Source organism: Ovis aries, chromosome 24, assembly GCF_016772045.2.
Source record: "Ovis aries strain OAR_USU_Benz2616 breed Rambouillet chromosome 24, ARS-UI_Ramb_v3.0, whole genome shotgun sequence".
In the NCBI taxonomy this organism is placed as follows: domain Eukaryota; kingdom Metazoa; phylum Chordata; class Mammalia; order Artiodactyla; family Bovidae; genus Ovis; species Ovis aries.
This window is the reverse complement of record NC_056077.1, coordinates 29,331,612-29,353,637: the sequence shown is the minus strand read 5'-3', so window position 1 is coordinate 29,353,637 and position 22,026 is coordinate 29,331,612. Positions and strand designations below refer to the sequence as shown.

The following is a 22,026-nucleotide window of genomic DNA, read 5'->3' as shown; positions in this document are numbered from 1 at the left end:
ATACCACTAAACAGTGATTCAGTTCTCTGAGAAAAATATATATATATTTATAAGGAAAATTATCCAGATGTCAAATTAAGAAAAAGAAGATAAAATAAGGACTTACAAAACCAGAAATCACAAAGATGATGTATTTATAGACTAAAGGACATCAAAATATAAAGAATGACAAATACACATTTACATTAACATTTCAAAATAAAAAGAAATGTGTGATTTCTGGGAACAAATAATCAAATTCACTAAAGAAAATGATCAATTGAACAATTAGTAAACATAATATAAACTAAATACTGATATAGAATACTCTCAAACTTTTATGTTTATACATTTCACAGGAATATGTGTTAGAATATTGAGAAATAGTTATTTTATAATCACTTCGAGTGAGTAAAAAGATGGAAAAGTCTCCAATACCTTTATAAGTTTAGCAAAACCCTGATACAAAAACCTGCCAAATGGAAAGAAAAGGTAATGTTTCAACTACTTTTCATGGGTATACATACAAAATCCTAAATAAAAACCCCAAACAATAGCTAGTCAAACACAACAGAATGTTGTGACAGAAACTCATCCTGAAGAATCATGCCTGAACCATAGGAGATTTTTTAATGTTAGTAAATTCAATTAAATAATACATAGGATCAACAGGTGAAATAATAAAAGCTATATAATTATCTCAATAGATGTAAAAAAGTTACCTAATAGCCACGGTTGCTTTAAAAGAGAAAAAGGTAAACCAAGAATAGGATATATTAGCTTAACATTATAACTAACATTCATATCAAACAGCAAGCAATTCCATTTGCAAGTTTAAGTTCAAACTCTGGGGCTTTTCCATTAAAGTAAAAAACAAGAAAAATGTCTGAAATCATCTTTATTATTTGATCTAAAATTTCTACCCACAGAAATTAGGCAAAAAGGAAAAATGAGATGGACCCACATAGCACAGGCTCAGAAACTTCAGCAAGCATTTTTTTTTAAACAGGGATTCTAGGTATACTGGGACAATAAGAGACACCTGTTTGGACTCCTCTTCTATTTTCCTAGGTTGCTGACTAAGTACCGCCTATAATTCCCTTACACTACTCATTCTTCGCATAGGGCTAGAAGTGGATTTGCCTACTAGCCTGCTCATCTCTGCTGAAGCCTAGTCCGACCTGATCCTGAGTCAGAATTAGGCGCCCGGTCTGCCTCTGCTGTGAGGGGATGCTGGGGCTCAAAAGCCACAACCAGTTACTCAGAACTCAACAACTACCTCACTCTCAAATAGACTCGCCAAAGAATGCTTGAAAAGTATTAACTGTATTTCCTCAACAACATTGAGAAGATGTCTTATCAATCAAATCAGAAAATTGACAAGAAAATAATCACAGAGATGAGAAGGCAATGTCATAGGAATAAAATCCAGTATAATTTTCAGCAGAAAACCTGAGTAGAAAAGAAAAAGAAAACAACAACATATATATATAAGAAATGCAGCAGACTGAAGAGAAAGAAGGAGAAACAAAATTTGTGGGGGGAGAAATGCAGAGATCACAGTCCAGGATCTAAACTACTTAAGGCTAGAAAATTGAAAGTCGCTCAGTCATGTCCAACTCTTTGTGACCCCATGGACTATACAGTCCATGGAATTCTCCAGGCCAGAATATTGCAGTGGGTAGCCATTTCCTTCTCCAAGGGATCTTCCCAACCCAGGGATTGAACCTACGTCTCCCACATTGCAGGTGGATTCTTTACCAGCTAAGCCACAAGGGAAGTCCAAGAATGCTGGAATGGGTAGCATATCCCTTCTCCAGCGGATCTTCCCAACCCAGGAATCGAACCGGGGTCTCCTGCATTGTAGGTGGATTCTTTACCAACTGAGCTATCACGGAAGGCTAGAAAAAGAGACTGAAATCTGCAGAGTGAAAAGGGCGTAAAACAAAAAGGGGGGGGGGGAAAGTATTGTCTAGGAAAAAACTTGAGGAAATTGAAAGAGTGACTCATACCGCAGGGAACCCTAACAGCAACAAAGCACCCACCTCCGTTAGCAGCTGTAACAGAGGGAGGTAAACAGATGGCTGAGGTGTTCATACTTCATGGATAATAATCACATCCAAAGAAAATTAGATTGTTCACAACAAATAAACAGCAGGTTGGTCACGAGCCTCTTGACAATATGAAAACCCAAAAACAATGGCGTACCAATTGCAGAACTTTAAAAGCAAAAGGCTGAAATCCAAGAATTCTATACCTAAAGCAACTTGTCATCTGTGCAAGTATCAAGAGAAAGATATTCTCAGATTTTAAATACTCAGCAGATTTAGAATTGAGGTAAACTTCCTCAAAAAATATAACAATGAAATTGTAGAAAGTTTATGCAGGAACAAACGTATATCAATTAAAATAAGAAGCACAAAATGAGTTAAATATGGCTGTCTCTAAGCAATCAAACCAGTTAAATGTACAGGCAAAATAAGTGTTTCAAATTTGATTATAAAATTGATAATATTCTTTAAATTGAAAATAATCAAAATTGGTTTTAAAAAAGAAGGAGGCATATTTGTAATGGCCATATATTGAAATTAACAAAGAATAGAAAAAGTGAAAACAGTTAATTTCTCATCTTCCACATGAGCAAATATTATTAATTTGTAACTGATGTTAGGAGTTAAATTCACAAAAACTTTATGGCCAGTACTAGAAAAATTGAAAGCAAGACATCTAACTTTCAAACAACTGAGAGGGTACTATTTTTTAAAAAGCAAAACAAAAGCACCCTTTCTATATGAAAAGTCAACCTACTGAATGACAAAAAATACTTGGAAATCATATATTTGATAAGGGATTAATTTCCCAAAATATATAGAGAGCTCATAAAAGTCAATAGCAAAAAATAAAAAAGAAGTCTTATTTAAAAATGGACAGAGGATCTGCATAGACATTTTTCCAAAGAAGACATGCAAACGGCAGACAGGGTCATGAAAAGATGCTCAACATCACTAATACCAGGGAAATACAAATAAATACCACAATGAGATATTACTTTACACCTGTTATAATGCCTAACATTAAAGACAAGAAATAACAAGTGTTAGTGAGGGCTTCCCTTGTGGCTCAGATGGTAAAACAATCTGCCTGCAGTGTGGGAGACCTGGGTTCAATGCCTGTGTTGGGAAGATCCCCTGGAGGAGGGCATGGCAACCACTCCAGTATTCTTGCCTGGAGAATCCCGTAGCAGAGGAGCCTGGTGGGCTACAGTCCCTAGGGTTGCAAAGAGTTGGACACGACTGAGTGACTAAGCACACAGCACAGAGGGTGGAGAAAAGGAAACGCTTGTGCACTGCTAGTGGTAATGTAAAACTGGTGCAGCCACGAGGGAGGACAGTACAGAAGCTCCTCAAAAAATAAAAATAGAAATATCATATGATCCATCTGGATCCAATTCTGAGTATTTATCTGCAGAAAATGAAAACACAAACTGAAAAAGATACCTGCAATCCCTTTGTTCACTGCAGCATTGTTTAGAAGAGCCAAGATATGGAAACAAACTGTCCATCGACAGATGAATGGATAAAGAAAATGCAGTGTGTGTGTATACACACACACAGAGAGAGAGGAATATTATTTAGCCATGAAAAAGAAAACCTTGCTATTTGTGGCATCATGGATGGATCTTGAGGGCATCAGTGAAATAAGTCAGTCAAATACTGCATGATCTCATTCATATATGGAATCTTTAAAAAAAAAAAAAAAAGCCAAGCTCATGAATACAGAGAACAGAGGTTCTCTGGCTGGTGGTTGCCAGAGGCAGGGGATAGGGAGGTGAAATGGGGGAAGGCAGTAAAAAGTTACAAACTTCCAATTATAAACAAACAAATCATTGGAATGTACTGTACAGCATGGTGACTACGTGTGTGTGTGCTAAGTCGCCTGAATAGTGTCCAACTCTTTGTGACCCTATGAACTGTAGTCTGCCAGGCTTCTCTGTCCAAGGGATTCTCTAGGCAAGAATAGTGGAGTGGGTTGCTGTTTCCTCCTCCAGGGATCTTCCTGACCCAGGAATCAAACCCACCTCTCTTTATGTCTCCTGCATTGGCAGGTGGGTTCTTCACTGCTAGCGCCACTGGGGAAGCCCCCATGGTGACTACAGTTAATAATAATTCTGTATTGCATAATTGAAAGTTGCTAAATTTCTAAGAGAATAGATCTTAAAAGTTCTCATCAGGAGAAAAAATTCACGATGTCCACTGAATGGGTATTAACTAGACTTACTGTGGTGATCATTATGCAAAATAAATAAATATCAAATCATTACATTGTATAGCCAAAGCTCAGTTGTATGTCAAATATCTTTCAATCTTAAAAAATCCACTGTAGTCAAAAAAAAGAAGACAAATTAAATACATTAAGTGCACATCAGTTCAGTTCAGTCGCTCAGTCATGTCCAACTCTTTGCGACCCCAAGAACTGCAGCACGCCAGGCCTTCCTGTCCATCACCAACTCCCAGAGTCCACCCAAACCCATGTCCATTGAGTCGGTGATGCCATCCAACCATCTCATCCTCTGTCCATCCCCTTCTTCTCCTGCCCTCAATCCTTCCCAACATTAGGGTCTTTTCAAATGAGTCAGCACTTTGCATCAGGTGGCCAAAGTATTAGAGTTTCAGCTTCAACATCAGTCCTTCCAACAAACACCCAGTACTGATTTCCTTTAGGATGGACTGGTTGGATCTCCTTGCAGTCCAAGGGACTCTCAAGAGTCTTCCCCAGCACCACAGTTCAAAAGCATCAATTCTTTGGCGCTCAGCTTTCTTTATGGTCCAACTCTCACATCCATACATGACTACTGGAAAAACCATACCCTTGACTAGATGGTACTTTGTTGGCAAAGTAATGTCTCTGCTTTTTAATATGCTGTCTAGGTTGGTCACATGGTAACCAGCATAAAACAAAATGATAGAATTAAGACCCAACTGAAAAGTTTGGAAATAAATGATAGGTTAAGCTTTCTCATAAGAAGGCTCTCAGAATAATCAAAAACTAAAACATAGTGGCACATACTGCTTTATACCCCTAACAAAATCACACAGAAAGGGCATGAGTGCAGTATACCATGTTCCTGGAAGAAGCTGAATAATTGTGAGTGTTCCCCAATGACCACACATAACAATAAATGTTATGCAAACACAAGTGGAAAGGTTACACAGCAAAAATCAACAGAAAGCAAAAGCATAATTCAAAAATGTTTCAAGAATATATACATTGATAAGAGGAAAAATCCACTGTGAAGACAGACAGAGCATTGAAAATTAAAATAAATGCTGTTATAAGTAAACTGAGAAAGCCAGGTAACAGCAGTGGGAGATTTCAATACATCATAGTAATTTACCTTGGATAAAGTAAGTAAAATCACAGGTGGAAGGGATATAGGTAATATGAGGATAACTTCTATGCATATATAAAAGTCTTATACCATAGAGGCAACATCTTCATAAAAGTTCATCTTATTCTCACTTATAAGGAAAATCCTAGCAAAGAGCAGGCCATATTATTTTTCCAATGTACAAAAAATAGAAAATTTAAATGTAAACTAGAAATTAAAAACCCTACTGACTTGGAAATTATAAAATACTTCTCTCAAAAAATTGTCGAAGAGCAGAGGAAATTAAAAACTACAATAAAATATTATAAAGAAAACAATAGAACAATTAAAACTATCTATCAAAATTCTGAGATATTACTAGTGTCTTCTCAGTGGCAAATTTATTGTCTTGGTTGCCTCAATTATTAAATAATGAAGAATTAAAATAAGTCATCTACCAAAGTTGCTATAAATGACGACAAATAAGTGGAACAGAAATAAAAACAGAAAATCAAAACATCCTATGATGAAAACTAAAGGCAGTGAAGAATTGATTGTCACAGCAGGGAACGATGCCCTCATCATGCACTGGTCCATTTAGGTAGAGCTGTGAACTCCCAAGTTGATAGGGACCACGTTTGTCCATCAAGAGAGCAGGCAGGTGTAAGACAGTAAGGATGGTGGAGACTGTGGCATTTGCCCTGCCTAAAAGGACAGCTACTCAACTTCACCAAATTATTGCAATGAAAGAATGCAAGTCCAGACTTGCCAAATTCTCTGATATTTTTACGAGGGAGAAATGCAGATTTTTAATATGATATTTTTTCTGCTTTATAAAATGATATGTGAGCCAAATAAAACATGGCTAAGAGCTGAATTTGGCTGGTAGGCTGTAAGTATGTAACTTCTGATTTAGACTACTTACTTCAGCTTGAATCAGTTTCAACAAGTTATATTTTTCCAGAAATCTCCATTTCATGTAGACGTTCAAATGTATTTGCACAAAACTGCATCGTGTATTCTTTTATTAAAACTTACATATTTTTTTCTCTTCTAGTTTAGTGCTAACTCTCTTAATTCTTAATTAAATATGCTGTATTTGTCAATGTATTACATTTTTTCCCCAAAAAAATCAGCTCTTGGATCTGCTTATTGAAAAATTTTTGGTTTCTCATTTTAAAATTTTCAAGTGGGTGGGATCAAACATTTGTTATTACTTTTTGGTTTATTGCACTATAGTCAAAGAATGTGCCTATAATATTTGTCCTTTGGAATTTAATTAGGCTGTCTTTGTGGCCTAATACACAGCCATGTCTGTTAACATTCCAGAATCATTTCAAAAGCAGAGTATTCTCTTTTCAAGGGAACAAAATTTATTAATATATTACATGCATACACAGGCACACACTCACATTCAGCATCATTCAAATTCTGTTCCTTAGTTTTATCTATAGAATCAAACTGAAAGGAATGTGTTCAATCTCTCATAATCACTTTTGCCCCTATTCATAGTATTTCTAAATTTTTTCCTGAGATAAAATTTTTGCAATAAATGTTACATCCTAATGAAAAAAGAAAAGCCTAAAATCCTTAAGTCATCATGAACATTGTTCACCAAACATTTCTAGTTCATTCCATTCTAGTCATGGAGTCAGATTCAGCTTCCTTATCAATAGCCCTTGATATGCGGCATGGCCACGCGACTTGCTGTAGCCAATGTGAAGGGAATAGAAGTGACAGAAACTTTAAGAGGCATCATGAGATTCACTCAGTCTCTTTCCCTCACCACAGCTGTCATGGAAGCACCGACAGAAGCCTCCCTCTGCCAGGACTCCCGAGTGAGGGTGGCCAAGGGGAAACACCCAGCCAGTCTACGATGGACATACCGCATGAGGGAGATGTTTTGCTTTGTGGTAGTGAGCCACTGCTATTCGAGGAGGATTATTTATTACTGCAGCCTAACTTAGCCTGTCCTTACTGAAACAGACAAACAACAACAGCGACAAAAATAGACAAGCTGGCAAAGGAGAAAAAAGACAACTAATCAACATATTGAAAATACATCATCTCACTTATGAGTGAAAACTAAGTCTCCATTTTTTACCAATCACATTAGTAAAACTTTGTTAAATAATAGTCAATACTGGTCAGGGTGTTCTGAGACGGGCATTTTCTTATATTCCTTTTAGTAAATTCTGCCTGAGTGAGATATTATTTACGTATAAGGAATTTCAGCAGGTTCCTATCTTTCACATAATACTCTCTCTCCTAGGAATTCAGCACAATCTCTTGTTTTCACGATGACACAGTACATGGTACCAGGAGGAAACAAACTTTCCAACTGGGATTCCGAGATTGTCTTGCTTATCTGTGATCTTAAATGAAGTAATGACCTTCTTCCTAATGAAAAATGGTATACTGTTATCTATGGCATGACCAGCATCAGAATTAATTAAATGCCATCTGTGGTTTCTTAGGATAAAATAATCATTGAAAGCAAGGCTTTCAAAGACCCATGTAGTTACTATGCTTGACCTTTATAGTAGCAATGATGACTACAAGGGCTGTAGGGTGGAATGGCTGTTCTAACAAGCTCAGGCCTTGAAACTCTCAGCTAGGTTACAGTCAGAGAACTAGAGTGCTTCTAGGGTAACCCCCCAATCATCACTTATTTCTTACAACCTCCAGGGAAGACCTCAAACTTAATTGGGTGGCCCACAGAATGATAACAAAATCACAGAGTCAAAATCATCAAGTCACTCATGTGAAATTTAGGATACTGGTTGGAAAGAAGTGGGACCTGAGCCTTAGAATAGGGACTTCTGTGTGGATTCAGAAAATTGAATGATCAAGTCTCTCCGATGTCCACTCTGATATTTCTCTGAGGTCAGATAAGATCAGTTTGAAGAACTTGTGGATCATGAAAACGGGAAATGAACACAACTTTTGTGTTTGCCTCGAACAGAGATGCCCACTTTTAAGATCTATTCCTACCAAGTTTCACTGACTCTAAATCCATGACTCCAATCAAATCAGCACATTCCAGGAGAAGTCCCACGTCTGCTATGGGAGACGAACACAGAGTCTCAAGATATTGCTTATCTGTATTGTTGTAAACCAGGGGGACCAGTGTAGCCATGAGTTCTAAGGTATTAAAAACAGAGAGTCAGAATATAATACTGGGTACTCTTAATGAAATGGGTGCATGAACCAGAAATTCTGTTTTCATTATGTTGGATACAGTGGCAGGAAATGGGTTGAACAGTTTAATCTTTAGCAGAAACTTGGGTTCAGTGTGGGCAACTGTCAATACAATTGAGATGGCCAAGTCTTCTTAGGAAAATGCAGAGGGAGGAGCTGCTTCAGGAGATAGGGATGTTGGAGTGGATTTGTCACAAACATCTACCATCACTACTTACCCCGAGAGGCCCGAAAGGACGCCCCTTTGCTAAAGCAACAGGAAACCCAAAGACACCATCTTTAGTTCATAAACTCTGCTCTAGAATCAGGCTCGACTCATTCAAGAAGAACCTAGGGAGTGGCTGGAATTTATCATCCAGCCAAAGCTGACGGCAGGAGACTATCTGGATTGGCAACTGGTAACCAAAACACTCACGTAGGTTTGAAACAGCCTCATGACATCATGACGGGAGTGTGTATGCATGTGCGTCTGTGTCCTGTTAAGTCACTGCTTCAATGCCTTGTTGTCAGCCTAAGTGACCTATATCCACTAAGTCACACAAAGAATAACAACATATTGGCAAGATATGTTGTTAAACAGTCAGACGTGACTGAGCGACTAAGCATACTCACGCAGAGTCTAAGGCATACCATCAGACACAGGAAGCAACCCAACCATGTTTCCTCATCTGACAATTTCTCCCATGGAGTTCAGGCTAAATTCATGGAGCTCTTACTAGCAGTGTGACCTGGGCAAGTGACTTGAAACCTCTGTACTTCATTTTTCTCATCTATAAAATGAGAATCATATGAGTCCCTATGGCTGTTATGAAAACTAAGTTAATAAGTAAAGTCCCAGAATAGCAGTCTACAATGAAGACTCCACGGTGTTAGCTACTGCTATCATCACTCTGAGTCATTATTGGAAGCATGGTGAGCACTACATAAGTATTAGTTATCACTGTCATTACCTAGCTAAGATTTACCATAATGAAGTCAAAATAAATTCAGCAGTAATTCCCTAACAGAATGAAATATGAAATAGTTTGATGCCAATCATGCTTATTCTCAAATGCAAACATATAAAGAGAGATTTTCCTGTGACTGACCTTCACCAGGACTTTGTGAATGACTTCCAGCTTTTAAAGTTACACATCTTCCCCCAGGGTTACTGGCAGGAGATTAAGGAAGGACTGCACTCCATGGAAAAGACTGTCGAACAAGAACTCATGGTTGGATTGCTTCCTGTTTCTGATGGTATGCCTTAGACTGTGTGTGTGTGTGTGTGTGTGTGTGTGTGTGTGTGCGCGCGAGCGCGCGCGCGTGTTCAGTCATGTCGGACTCTTTCCAACTCCACAGACTGTAGCCCGACAGACTTCTCTGTTCATGGGATTTCCCGGGCAAGAATACTGGAGTGGGTTTCCATCTCCCTCTCCAGGCAATCTTCCCGACCCAGGGACTGAGCCTTCATCTCCTGTGCCTCCTGCATTGCAGGTGGATTCTTTACCTGCTGAGCCATCAGGAAAGCCCTTAGACTAGCACCTCTCAAACTCAACCACGCACATAAGTTCTTGTTAAAACTCAAGCTCTGAATCAGCAGGTCTCAGGTGGGCCTGAGGGTCAGCACTGCAAGTAAGCTCCCAGGATATGGTGATTCTGTGGGTCCCTGGACCACAGCTGGAGAAAGGAGGAAGCCAAGGCCCCAGCATACGCAAGCATTGGGAAGGCCCCCACTTTCAAGCAGGACTGACTGACCAGGCCTGCTTCGTCATATCCCCAGAGGAAATATATCCTTATTTTTGCTTTTCAGGCATTTACTCCTCCTCAGACCTTCTTGTTCATACAAATACACAGGCCTGAAGATTTCTCGTCAGCCAAAGGTTTTCTTTCAACCAAAACTCACCCAGTGATGTTGAGGGACACACTGCTGTCCATAACCTGGCTAGATTGTTAAAGGATGAAGGTTCTTGCGCCTCACCCTGGGGATTCTGACTTGTTGCGTCTGTTTAGCATGCTTCCTTTTTTTCTTTTTTTCATGTGTACTGAAGTTAATGCACCTCTGCTTAATGCTAAAACCCCAGCTACTTCCACCAGATCATCCCCCTGCATGAAGTCTGTGGGTGAGCATCTTCCCTCACATACAGAAAGAAGTGTGTATATAGACAATGGAATATGACTCAGCCATAAAGTAATGCCATTTGCGGCAGCATGGATGGACCCAGAGATCGTCATACTAAGTGAAGTAAGTCAGATAGAGAAAGACAAGTATTACATGATATCACTCAGATGTGGAATCTAAAGAAATGATACAAATGAACTTATTTACAAAACGGAAACACACTCACAGCCATCGAAAGCAAACTTAATAGCTACGGAAGGGGAAAGGGTAGGGGAAGGATAAATTAGGAGCCTGGGATTAACATACATACACTTCTGTGTATAAAATAGGTAAACATAGGAAGATGGCAATGACGACCCTGTATGCAAGACAGGGAAAGAGACACAGATGTGTATAACGGACTTTTGGACTCAGAGGGAGAGGGAGAGGGCGGGATGATTTGGGAGAATGACATTCTAACATGTATACTATCATGTGAATTGAATCGCCAGTCTATGTCTGATGCAGGATGCAGCATGCTTGGGGCTGGTGCATGGAGATGACCCAGAAAGTTGTTATGGGGAGGGAGGTGGGAGGGGGGTTCATGTTTGGGAATGCATGTAAGAATTAAAGATTTTAAAATTTAAAAAAAATAAATTAATTAAAATGTCAAATCTAAGAAAAAAATAAAATAAAATAAAAAAAAAAATAAAATAGGTAAACAACAAGGTCTTGCTGTTTAGCACAGGAAAATATATCAATATCTTGTTATAACCTATAATGGAAAAGAATTCTAAAAGGAATAGCTGTATATGAATGTATAACTGAATCACTTTGCTGTGCTCTTGAAACTAAACACAACTTTGCAAATCACCTATACTTCAACACAAAGAAAGGGAGAAGAAAGAAAGAAAAACTAGAGACAGAAAAAAAGGAAGAAAGGAAGGAAGGACGCATATATTTGAAATCACAAAATAGACCTAGGCCCGTTCCAGAGCATCCACGTGAGTACACTGACATGTTTGAACGTGAAGTGGAAATGAGCTGTACTGGGAATTAAGCATAGACTTTTCTGTCTTCTAGAAGATCACATATGAAAATAGGAAAATCATAATCATATGACTGATCAGCAAAGTGTCAACACATGTAATGAATGGCTAGGAAAAGAGGGAAGATACAGATACACAGGCTAACAACGGGGACACTGCCAACTCTTTCATGTGACTCTGGCCATAATTTCATTCTTTGCAGCTCAGTGGTTTGCCTCAAAATGAAGCAAAAGGGCATCTCGCCAACCATAAAGTTAAGCAAATTCACACATAATGGACACCAGAAAAATCTTTTCTAAATGGAACAAAGCTGAATCATACTCACCATCCAGACAGTGGTGAACCTAAAAAAAAAAAGAAAAACAAACACAAAAAAACCTACAAACCTGTTGACGGATAAGAATTCATTTCAAAACCCCAAATTTGTTGGAATTTCAAAAGATTCTGCATCTTTGAGGCACAGAAGGAAAATTAAGAATGCAGAGGGCAAGGGCTACACATCTTTTGTTCCTTGAGTGCAGGAGAGGTGGAGACAGCTGGGAACGGAAGATTGCATTAAGAAATATGAGCGGAGACCCAGGAAGAAACCATGGGCTTCTGAAAGCATCTCCTGGTTTGATGGTTTCAGGAAACTACTTACAAAGCTGGCTGGGTTTACTCCAGATGCCCACAGTGGTGTAGTTGGTGAAACCATTACGATGAGGAAAAGAGTCAAAAATGTCCCTTTGGTCTTAAAGATGGCAAGCCCCTTTTCCCCAGTGGACAGAACAGGAGGCTCCAAGGGGCCCCAGGAACTGCTGTGGGAACCGCAGAGCCAATGAGAGCAGCAGGGGCATGGCAGAGCCCACAGTCACTTTCTCAGCTTGGTTCTATAAAAGGTTTAAGCTTTGGAGATGCTTTTGTAAGGTGACTATTTTATCATTTCTAAGGACGGTACATAACTGGTACTGCAAGGCACTGGAGAGAAATGGATTTCCCGATGCAAGGAGTGCCTTAGGTCACTGAGCTTAAATGCTTCTAGGAGCCTGAGGAAGAGAACTTCAGACTTCCAGAATCTGGGCTGAAGGTGGGATGCTGGCAAAAGCATCTGGGAAACATGAGTCCTAGTTCCCAGCTGATGTCAGGTCAGAAGTCACCTCAGCTGCAGAGGCTGAAAGAACCTTTGCAGCCATAAAGGAAGCATTGGGCAACTGGGGGTTTGGATGTTCTGTTTATTTAACTCGGGGCAGTTCAGTCTATGCGGGGTATACACACACACAGGGTCAGTCCGAGCTCTGAAGTCAAATGGGCTGTGGTCAGGAGAGCAATTCCAGACCCTACTACTGCCTGTCTTCCATTCTGCCCTCCGGAAAACCGGCTCCCCCCGCCACACACACACACTGGAACCGTCTGCCTCCCACAGGCTCTGTGTCCAGGAAACCAGCGAGCTCCCTAATCCAGGGAGATTACTGCTACACACAGAGTCGGCAAAGCACCCCACTCCCCAGGAACCACCTAATGAAAGCCTCATGGAGAGACTAAGGTTGTACAGACTCGGTCTAATTCCATCTGGGCCTCGTGCCGAAGGTATGACCTCACCAGCAGGCAAACCGGCAGGGTCCCCAGAGAGAATGGATCGGTGTGTGGGCCAGACTTGCCTCAAATCACGGCCAGCTGGGATGCACGGAGGCAACGCCATCTCTCCTGATGCCCCTGGATCCCAGGACCAGGGTCTGTCAGGAGGCACAGTCATCTTACAGTGAAGAATCCTAGGTTCTGGCCCAAAACCCTTGTGTGAGTGTGTGTGTGTGTGTGTGCATGTGGCATTATCCTCATAAAAATCTCTGCCATTCTACAAGTTTCACACCAAAGAGAAGCTTAATTAGGTAGGGCCAAATGTCTGCAGAGAATCTCCAGTTACAGAAGCTGGGAGGAAGGATATAATTAGAACCTGACTTTAAAAAAAAAAAAATCTGAATAGCTCAAAAGACCCCACTAACAGAAGAACACTGAAAAATAGTCAATCCATGCATATCCAGAACTCAGAACCCAGAAATTTCACTTACCAGTGTCACTGACAAATCACAGAAAGACGTTTCCACCTCAGCCTGGGTATGTCTCCCTCAGCTCTTTTCATACTTAAGCATTTACCGCGTTCAAAAGGCAACTCGCTTTGCCTGCACTGCGGCATTGCCTTCGTTTGTTGCGTAGCGATTCTTTTGCAGGCAACAAAACAAAGGTTTGAGGAAGCTGCACTTCAGATATATATGATTGTGGCTGATTTGCATTGTTGTATGGCAGAAATTTGTTTTAAAAAATTAATATATTTAAATAAAAGAAGAAAAGTAAATAACTGTGCTTTCACCTGATGGGGTCACCATGAAAAAGCAGATGATTTAAGCTTCTGTTAAAGGAACTAATAGAAATTCTCTATATGCTTTGCTTGGAAGTCCCGCCCTCAGCATTGGTCACTAAGGATGATGTTGCAAATGAATGGGTGAAACCTGGCATCTCTTAAGCTGCATCCTGTTGGCTGCTTGAGTCCTGATGGGCTCCTGGAACAGCACCATCACCCGAGGCCCCCAGGGGACTCCAAGCCCTTCTGCAATCAGAGAGGATTTGCAATAATGTAAAAATTCCCCATGAGCTGGGGTCTGATGAAAGAATAGACAGAGAGCAAGGATGTACTTGGATGAAGACCCATAATACTTCCATGGAAGTAACTCTCCCATGATAGCCCCCAGCTCATTTTGACTAAATGTTGCTAAGTCCATTTGCTTTTAGTCTATTTGACCATGTTTTATTTTGCTAAGTTATGAGAGAAGACTCAAAGGCACAAAAATCTTCTTAATTCTACAAAAAGGATAGGTTAAGATTTCTCTTATTTTAAGGAAGAAACTCTTTTTTTTTCTGGAAGTGTTTCTCTGAAATGATGATGGGAATCCAGGGAAGAGATTTTGCTATATAACATGTGCTTTGCTCCAGCTTTTCAGAAAGGTTGGGTTAGCCAAAAGTTCATCTGGGTTTTCCCATAGGATGGTGCAGAAAAACCCAAAAGGATTTTTTGGCCAACCCAGTACCTCTAACTATAAAGCAAAGTCGAATCAGGCCTGCAAAGACCCAGAGAGTCACAATCAATTAGAGATGTAAGGACAGGGCCAGCACACCACGTACAACTGAACATCCCTGATAGAACATCTCTTTCCTGAACCAGAAAATAAATGCCCACAGCTGCACTTGGTGGTTGGGACTGGGGTCCATTCATCATACAGTCACCATTAAATTATCATCTTTCCAACAAGACCAGCAAGATAACAGGACACAGCTGTGTTCAATTAGTCTGCAGGCCAAGCAAACCTCTCACTACCAGGGTCTTCATCTGTCTCTCCCAAAAGACACCCTGCCCCCATCCTCTGTTTCCTTTTAGTTGGTCTTTACTTCATGTTCTGCACAAGAATCCCCAAAGTCTACCACTCTGGACCCCTTACACCTGGGATCAAGCTGCTTTCCAGAGGGGGAGAGTGTGTGTTGAAAAAACAAAATTAGAGGACATTCCTGGCAGTCCAGCGGTTAAGACTTCACCTTCCAATGCAAGGGATGCAGGTTCAATCTCTGGCTAGGGAGCTAAGATCCCACATGCCTCATGGCCAAAAACCCAAAACATAAAACAGAAGCGATAATATAACAAATTCAATAACTTTTAAGACCTTTAAAAAATGGTCCACATCCAAAAAAAAAAAAACCAAACCTAGAATAAGAAAGCTTCTTTCCAGACCTTCGACCAAGGCAGGAAGGTCACAGCCAGTTTGGGATAAATTCCTAGGGTTTTAGAGCAGGAAAGAATCTTAAGGATCATCAAATACAGTCATTTTCCAGAACTGTTTAAGGATAGTGAAACACTTTCCCCCAATGAGACTGTATATAGAAACCAGTATGTAAAAGAGAGAAAAGAAGCTGTTATAGCCAAAAAATGGAATGTGATTTGGCAATAAAATGCAACGAAATAGTGATACATGCTACACTATGGATGAACCTTTCAAATATTACGGTAAGTGAAGGAAGTCAGTCCCAAAGGACCGTGTATCCCATGATCCAGAAGAGCTAAGTCCATAGAGACAGAAAGCCAATTAGTGGTGTCTTGGACTAATTGGAGCCGATTAGTCCATGACTTGGTGGGGGATAGAGGGATAGCACAGAGAATCCCATGGACAGAGGAGCCTGGTGGGCTACCGTCCATGGGGTCAAGAGTTGGACACGACTGAGCAACTAACAGTTTCACTTTCAGAGGGAATGGAGGTGATAATTCAGAGGTACAGGGTTTCTTTTAGGGTGATGAAAATGTTCTAAAATTGATAATGCTATTGGTTGCACACATTTGTGATACACTCAAAGCCACTGAATCACACAGGTTGCACAGGCAAATCAGGGTGTGTGAATTCTGTCTCAACAAAGCTGTTTTGAAAATGAAACAGAATCATTTTCACTGCTCCACCAGTCAGGGCCTCCCCCCTCACCCAGTTCCTTCTAGTGGCCCCAGAGCCACCTCTGCAGACCCCTGGAGGTCTGTGGAATGTGGTTTGAAAAACCCAGATCTGGTTCAAGTTTCCACGCCTGAAATGTAAGCCAGGACATAAATCCAAGTCTTTTGACTCCAAGTCTTTTGACTATTTTGCAAGGCCCTTCAAACCCAAGATCTCTGATGAGTTCTGGCTCATCCCAGGGGATGGGGATGGGGGTGGGGAGGTGGGGATGCTGTGGGCCCCAGTCTCACCGTCCATGTCCAGGCGCTGCATGATGATGGCCAGCTCCACCTCACTTGGCATGTACCCCAAAGAGCGCATGGCCATGCCCAGCTCCTGCTTGGAGATGAAGCCATTCCCGTCTCGGTCCAGAACCCGGAAGGCCTCTCGGATCTCTACAACAGGAAAGCAGAGAAAGTCCAACGGTCACAAAGCATGGTTGACTGCAGGGGTCTCCAGCCCCCATTAGGAACTGAGCTACACAACTGGATATGAGTAGTGGGCCAGCAAGTAAAGTTCTATCTGTTGCTCCCCATTGCTCACATTATCACCTGAACCCCACCTTCCCCCTACCCCACCATCCATGGAAAAATTGTCTTCTGTTGTCAAAAAGGTTGGGGACCACCGCTCTACTGCATTGAAATGATAGGCAACTGTCTGCAGAAAACTCCTAATTACTTTACAAAGAGTGATATGTCAAACCCTTTAACCCAATTTAAAAAAAGGGGTGGCCAAAAGAGGAAAAAAAGAGAGAAAAGAGGGGGAGGGAAGGGGGTAAAAAACAAACAAACAAACAAACAAAAAACAGAAAAACAGCTTTGGAAGGAGGAGATTAACTAGCCCTGAGCAGCTAACATAATGTAGTGTTGTGTTAGTCGCTCGGTTGCGTGTGACTCTTTGCGACCCCATGGACTGTAGCCCTCCAGGCTTCTCTGTCCATGGAATTCTCCAGACAAGAATACTGGAGTGGGTTGCCATTCCCTTCTCCAAGGGATCTTCCCAACTCAGGGATCAAACCTGGGTCTACTGAATCGCAGGCAGATTCTTTACCATCTGAGTCACCAGGGACACCCAATACAAAGTAGGGGGTGCACAATTAGACAGGCGCCCCAGCTGGGAATAGCATTAGCCATGGACACTCCTCAGCAAGGCTGAGGCTTCTCTTTCAGTGGGGATAAGACGGGAAGACAGTGACCTCCCAGCTTGGGCTAGGCAGGAAAGGAGAATGAGTGTCCCCGTTGCGGACTTACATTCAGCTCCTTGCTGCCACAGAGCTGTGCAGAAAGCTTTCTCAACCTCCTAGGAGGATAGGAGTTAAGTATCCTGCTGTTTTTATTTCATTCCTGTAATTTACAGCTGTTTTATGGCTATAAACAACCTCAGATCAATAAGAGTGTCATAAAAGCCCCAGAGGCATCTTTAATCACATTCTCTGGGGCTGGCAGAGAACTTGACTCTACCATCAAGAAGGTCATTTCCCCCAGCAGGGGGACGCCCATCCTCTTACCCCACATCAGAGCTGCTCTGCTTTCCAAACCCAGAGTCCCTCCCTCCAGAGCCCAGATCTCTCTTCGCCTTCTGTTCATCCTGGGTTGGCTAAGCATTTCCTAACACCTCACACTCCTGTGAGGCATGGGAATTCAGTTTGAGATCACAGTCTGGAGATGAGAGGTACGTCAATTGTATCTGAGCACCAGACATGGATAGCTTTGATTTTTCATCAATAAATTCAGTGTGAGCTCAGCTGCGGCAGCTGCCAGCACTCATCGGAGCCATTCAATAAGCTGCCTTTACCTGAGGAACACGGGAGTTAGGACTGCGGAGAATAAAGACAGTGATCTGCCCAGCATCGTGGTTCCCCTCCAGAGATCCACACTCCAGGTAGGAAGATAAGATCCAGTCAGAAACTTGCAGGATCTCTGAACTAATGCAAGACATCGGCCCTAGCCATTTACAGTTGTCCCTTGGTATTGGCAGGGGATTGGTTCCAGGACCCTGTAGATACCAAAATCCACAGATGCTCAAGTCCCCTAATATAAAATGTATAAAATGGAATTGGGTAGCTAGACCTTGAATCCATGGGTTCAGCATCCACGAAGGGCCAACTGTAGTTACCACTTCTCTAAATATCTAACTATCCTTCCAGCAAGCACATTGAACCCTGACCCAGGCAGGCTTTTCCTTTCCTCTTTGCATTAATTTCCTGTGGTTGCTTTAATCAATCACACAAACGCAGTAGCTTAAAACAATAGAAATTTATTCGCTCACAATCTGGAGGCTAGAAATCTGAAATAAGGTGGTAAAGAACCCTCCTGCCAAAGCAGGAAACGTAAAAGACACAGGTTCAATTCCTGGCTCAGGAAGATCCCTTGGAGGAGGGCGTGACAACCCATTCCAGTATTCTTGCCTGGAGAATCCTTTGGACAGAGGAGCCTGGCAAGCTACAGTCCAAAAGGTAGCAAAGAGTCGGACACGACTGAGTGATTTAATAGGCACACTCGGACCAAAATCAAGATGAGGACAGACTGCCCTCCCCCAGAGTCCCACTTTTTCCTACAAGTCTACTTTTCTTGGCTTGTGGCCGCAAGGCTCCAATCTCTGCCGTGTGGTTACCTTCTCTTCATTGGTCTGTGATCTCCCTTTGTCTGCCTCTTACAAGGACACTTGTGCTTGCATTTAGAGACCACCATATAATCCAGGATAAACTCAACTCAAGATCCTTAATTTATTGGCAGCTGCAAAGACATTTTTTCCAAAGTAACATTTATAAGTTCTAGGCTTGGGGATCTGATTCCTTTGGGGATTGTTTTTCAGACCTCTGCACTCTCCCAGCCAGTGCTTCCATCTGAAACACCTTGACATCCGCTTTACCTGCCCAAATCACATTGGTCCTTCAAGGCCAAGTCAGAGGTTGTGTGTTTCACAGCAATGCCCTCACTCACCACAGCCGAGTTACCTCCCTCACTACTGATTGGTCAGCAGGACATTTACTAGTGCCTCACGACACCTAGCCCATACCACCTAGAAATATGAAGAAATCAAGGTGCTGAAATCATGGCTTCTGTGAGCCACAAGTGCCTTGGACATTTCATTCAAGGCTGTACGTTCCCACCTATGCTGAAGGAGGAGCTAGACAGACAGCTGTTCAATGGATGATGATTCTGAACAAGTAAACACCAGATATCAGCTGCAGATTCATTATCGATACTAATTCAACATGCTGGATGCGTTCCATGAATAAATGTGTGCTCCAGCAGAAGGAAGACTAGTCTGCGAGTCAGGACCTTGGGCTCCCAGCCAGGCCTATTAGCAAATTAGGTCTGCAGCCAAACCCTGAGGCCTTGGTTTGTTCATGTGTAAAATGAGCCAGATTGGCCAAGAGAATCCGCGAGGTCCTTTGAGCCCCTTTCTAAGGATCCGTGGACATCGTTACAGTATTTCAAAGAAGAATAGGAAGACTGTGTTCTTTTTCATACCCTATTAATCTGCTGTTCAAACACCTCTCTTTTTCCCACTGATGATACAGAAAACATTTTAGCCCTTTCCAAATTTTGAATTAAAGGGTTTGTCGGCATGTTTAGATTTTCTCATCAATGAAACATGCCCAAGATTATCTAAAGCAGCCATATGTTTTCCAAGCACGTGTCGGGTGGAGCTAAAACAGCTTACAGACAGTGCTCAGCTTGAGATCATGGCACACAGCACTCGAGGACACCAGGGCAGAGGTCATGCCTCATTCGGCCTAAGTCCAGACACTGAGGGTAGGGGGATGCAGATGGAGGGTCTCCTGAGATGGGAATCAGTTCACAAAGAAGTCCATCCAGTCCCCATGATCAGGGCAGCCCTGTCCCTCAGCCTCAATGTCCCCATCTGAAAACTGGGTTGGGCTGGATCTCCTTCCAGCCTCTGTGACGGGGTTTTACAACAGGTCTGACAAAAATTGCACAACAGTAGAAAACGTCAGATGATGACAGGGTCCCTGCTGGGGTCCCAGGTGGGCCAGCCTGATGGCCAGCTGCAGGCTGAGCCCTGCCCCTGTTCTCTGGACCACTTCCTTCCCAAGGCACCATCTCCTTTTCCCATCCCTCTGACTCCATCCTCAACTCTGGGCTAATGCTGTCACACTGAAGGATGATCCCCTTCTGTTGACAGGGCCTGGCCTCAGCCCTGTGGTCCCTCTGCATGCCCTAGATCTTACCAGGGAAAGAGCCTGCATCCTGACATTAGCTACTCCAGAGGGCTTAGTTAAGGATGTTTGAGAATTTGACCTGTAAATGAGGGCCTTGGTGGCTACGCCCTAAGTTGCCTCACCTCTGGACTGCTGGATTTGGTAACTCGGACCTCAGACAGGGATCCCTCCAGAACTGCCCTGCTTGAAGGAACATGCTCCTTCGAGGCCCCAAATCCCCCACGGTTTTCCTGTTTGCAATATGCATCCAGGCTGGCCCTGCGTCAGCCCAGGACAGGATGCAGAAGAAACAGCTCAGCTCAGAGTTCTGTTTTCCTCGGCCCCAGGTCAGTGGGACAAAGTCATCCTTCTCTCTTTGCTCCCAAGGGGACTTTCCCGGCAGTTCAGTGGTTAGGACTCCAAGCTTCCACTGCAGGGGATGCAGGTTCGATCTCTGACTGGGGAACTAAGATCCCACATGCCATGTGGTGCTACTAAAAAAAGAAAAAGAAAAAAAGCTGGAGCTTTGGGGAAAAATCAACAAAACTGATAACTCTTAAGAAATAAGCAACAAATTATTTTTTTAAAACAGAATATCTACTTCTGTTGTGTGTGTGTGTGTGTGCACGTGCACACGTGCACAGAGGCAGACAAAGCTCACTAACTTCTTTTTCTTTCAAAATAACAGAAGGGGTGAGGGGAAAAGGACAAAACTGGAAATCCATAATGGGAGCCTCTGGACATTTAATCTTTCCAGTGAAGGGAAAGCCCAGGAAACGAGAAGCTTATTAGAAGGAAATGGGTCTTGCAGTCTGAGACATGTGATGTGTGCCTCATTTTGTTTTTAATAGCAGAACAGGGTGTGAGAAATATTCCCATAAAACGGCGGAGACACGGGAGCAGGCCGGATCTTTCTGCCTCCGGCTGCAGACAGCCAGGGTGCAGCTCTGGCCACCTTCCACATCCGCGGGAAGTGGAGACCACGGGTCAAGTTTTCAGGAACAACTCAGGCACGTGGTGTGCTTTCCACCGGAATGTACCCCCTCTTTAGGCTAAAGTCCCTTGTGCTCCAGAGTCATATAACCATGCTGTGCTTTTGTTCTCTGATTTCACTGCAGTCTCATGCAACACGTGCACACCAGGCACCAGCATGGCCAATTCTACCCCCTCTAAGATGCCTTTGTGGACCACAGGAGGGACATCTATGATGGTCACGGGAGCCTGTCCAACTGTCATTATGCGGAGTACAAAAGGTAACATGTTAAGACACATCTCTGAGGAAAGGAATCCACTCTCTGCCTGTGGAATCTTCTAGAATTAAAGTCTGCACTCCCACAAGGATCTGAGCCTCTCCTCCCTGGAATGAGGCTGATGTTCTGAAGTCAAGCAAGACCTGGGATAGAAATGGTTCTGCTCTAGAGACCGAGAGATGTACAGTGCATTATGCCAGCAAATCTATTTTCTTGAAAATATCTGGAGCCACCACTGGTACCTGCCACATTCTGACCCAATGCCCTCTGAGAACCATGCTTTGGTCCCATGATGCTCTCTAGGGTCATAGCCAATTCAGGCAGAAACAATGGTGGAGGCACATCAGTCAAGCTACCTAAACAGAGTGTGTATCAGATCAAATCCAGATACCAGGCAGAGTCAGTATTTATCTGCTAATGGTCTAGCTCTGAAGA

General features: G+C 42.3%; 1 protein-coding gene across 5 annotated transcripts in view; it reads right to left on the bottom strand.

The window, feature by feature from the left end:
- Positions 1–22,026, bottom strand: part of CALN1 (calneuron 1) — a 520,654-nt gene that overhangs the window by 227,757 nt on the left and 270,871 nt on the right. For all 5 annotated transcript variants that reach the window (XM_042240557.2, XM_060405882.1, XM_012104448.5 and 2 more), the window contains one exon: positions 16,425–16,568. In XM_042240557.2, the coding sequence (XP_042096491.1) occupies positions 16,425–16,568 (144 nt within the window). The remainder of the gene's footprint in view (positions 1–16,424; positions 16,569–22,026) is intronic.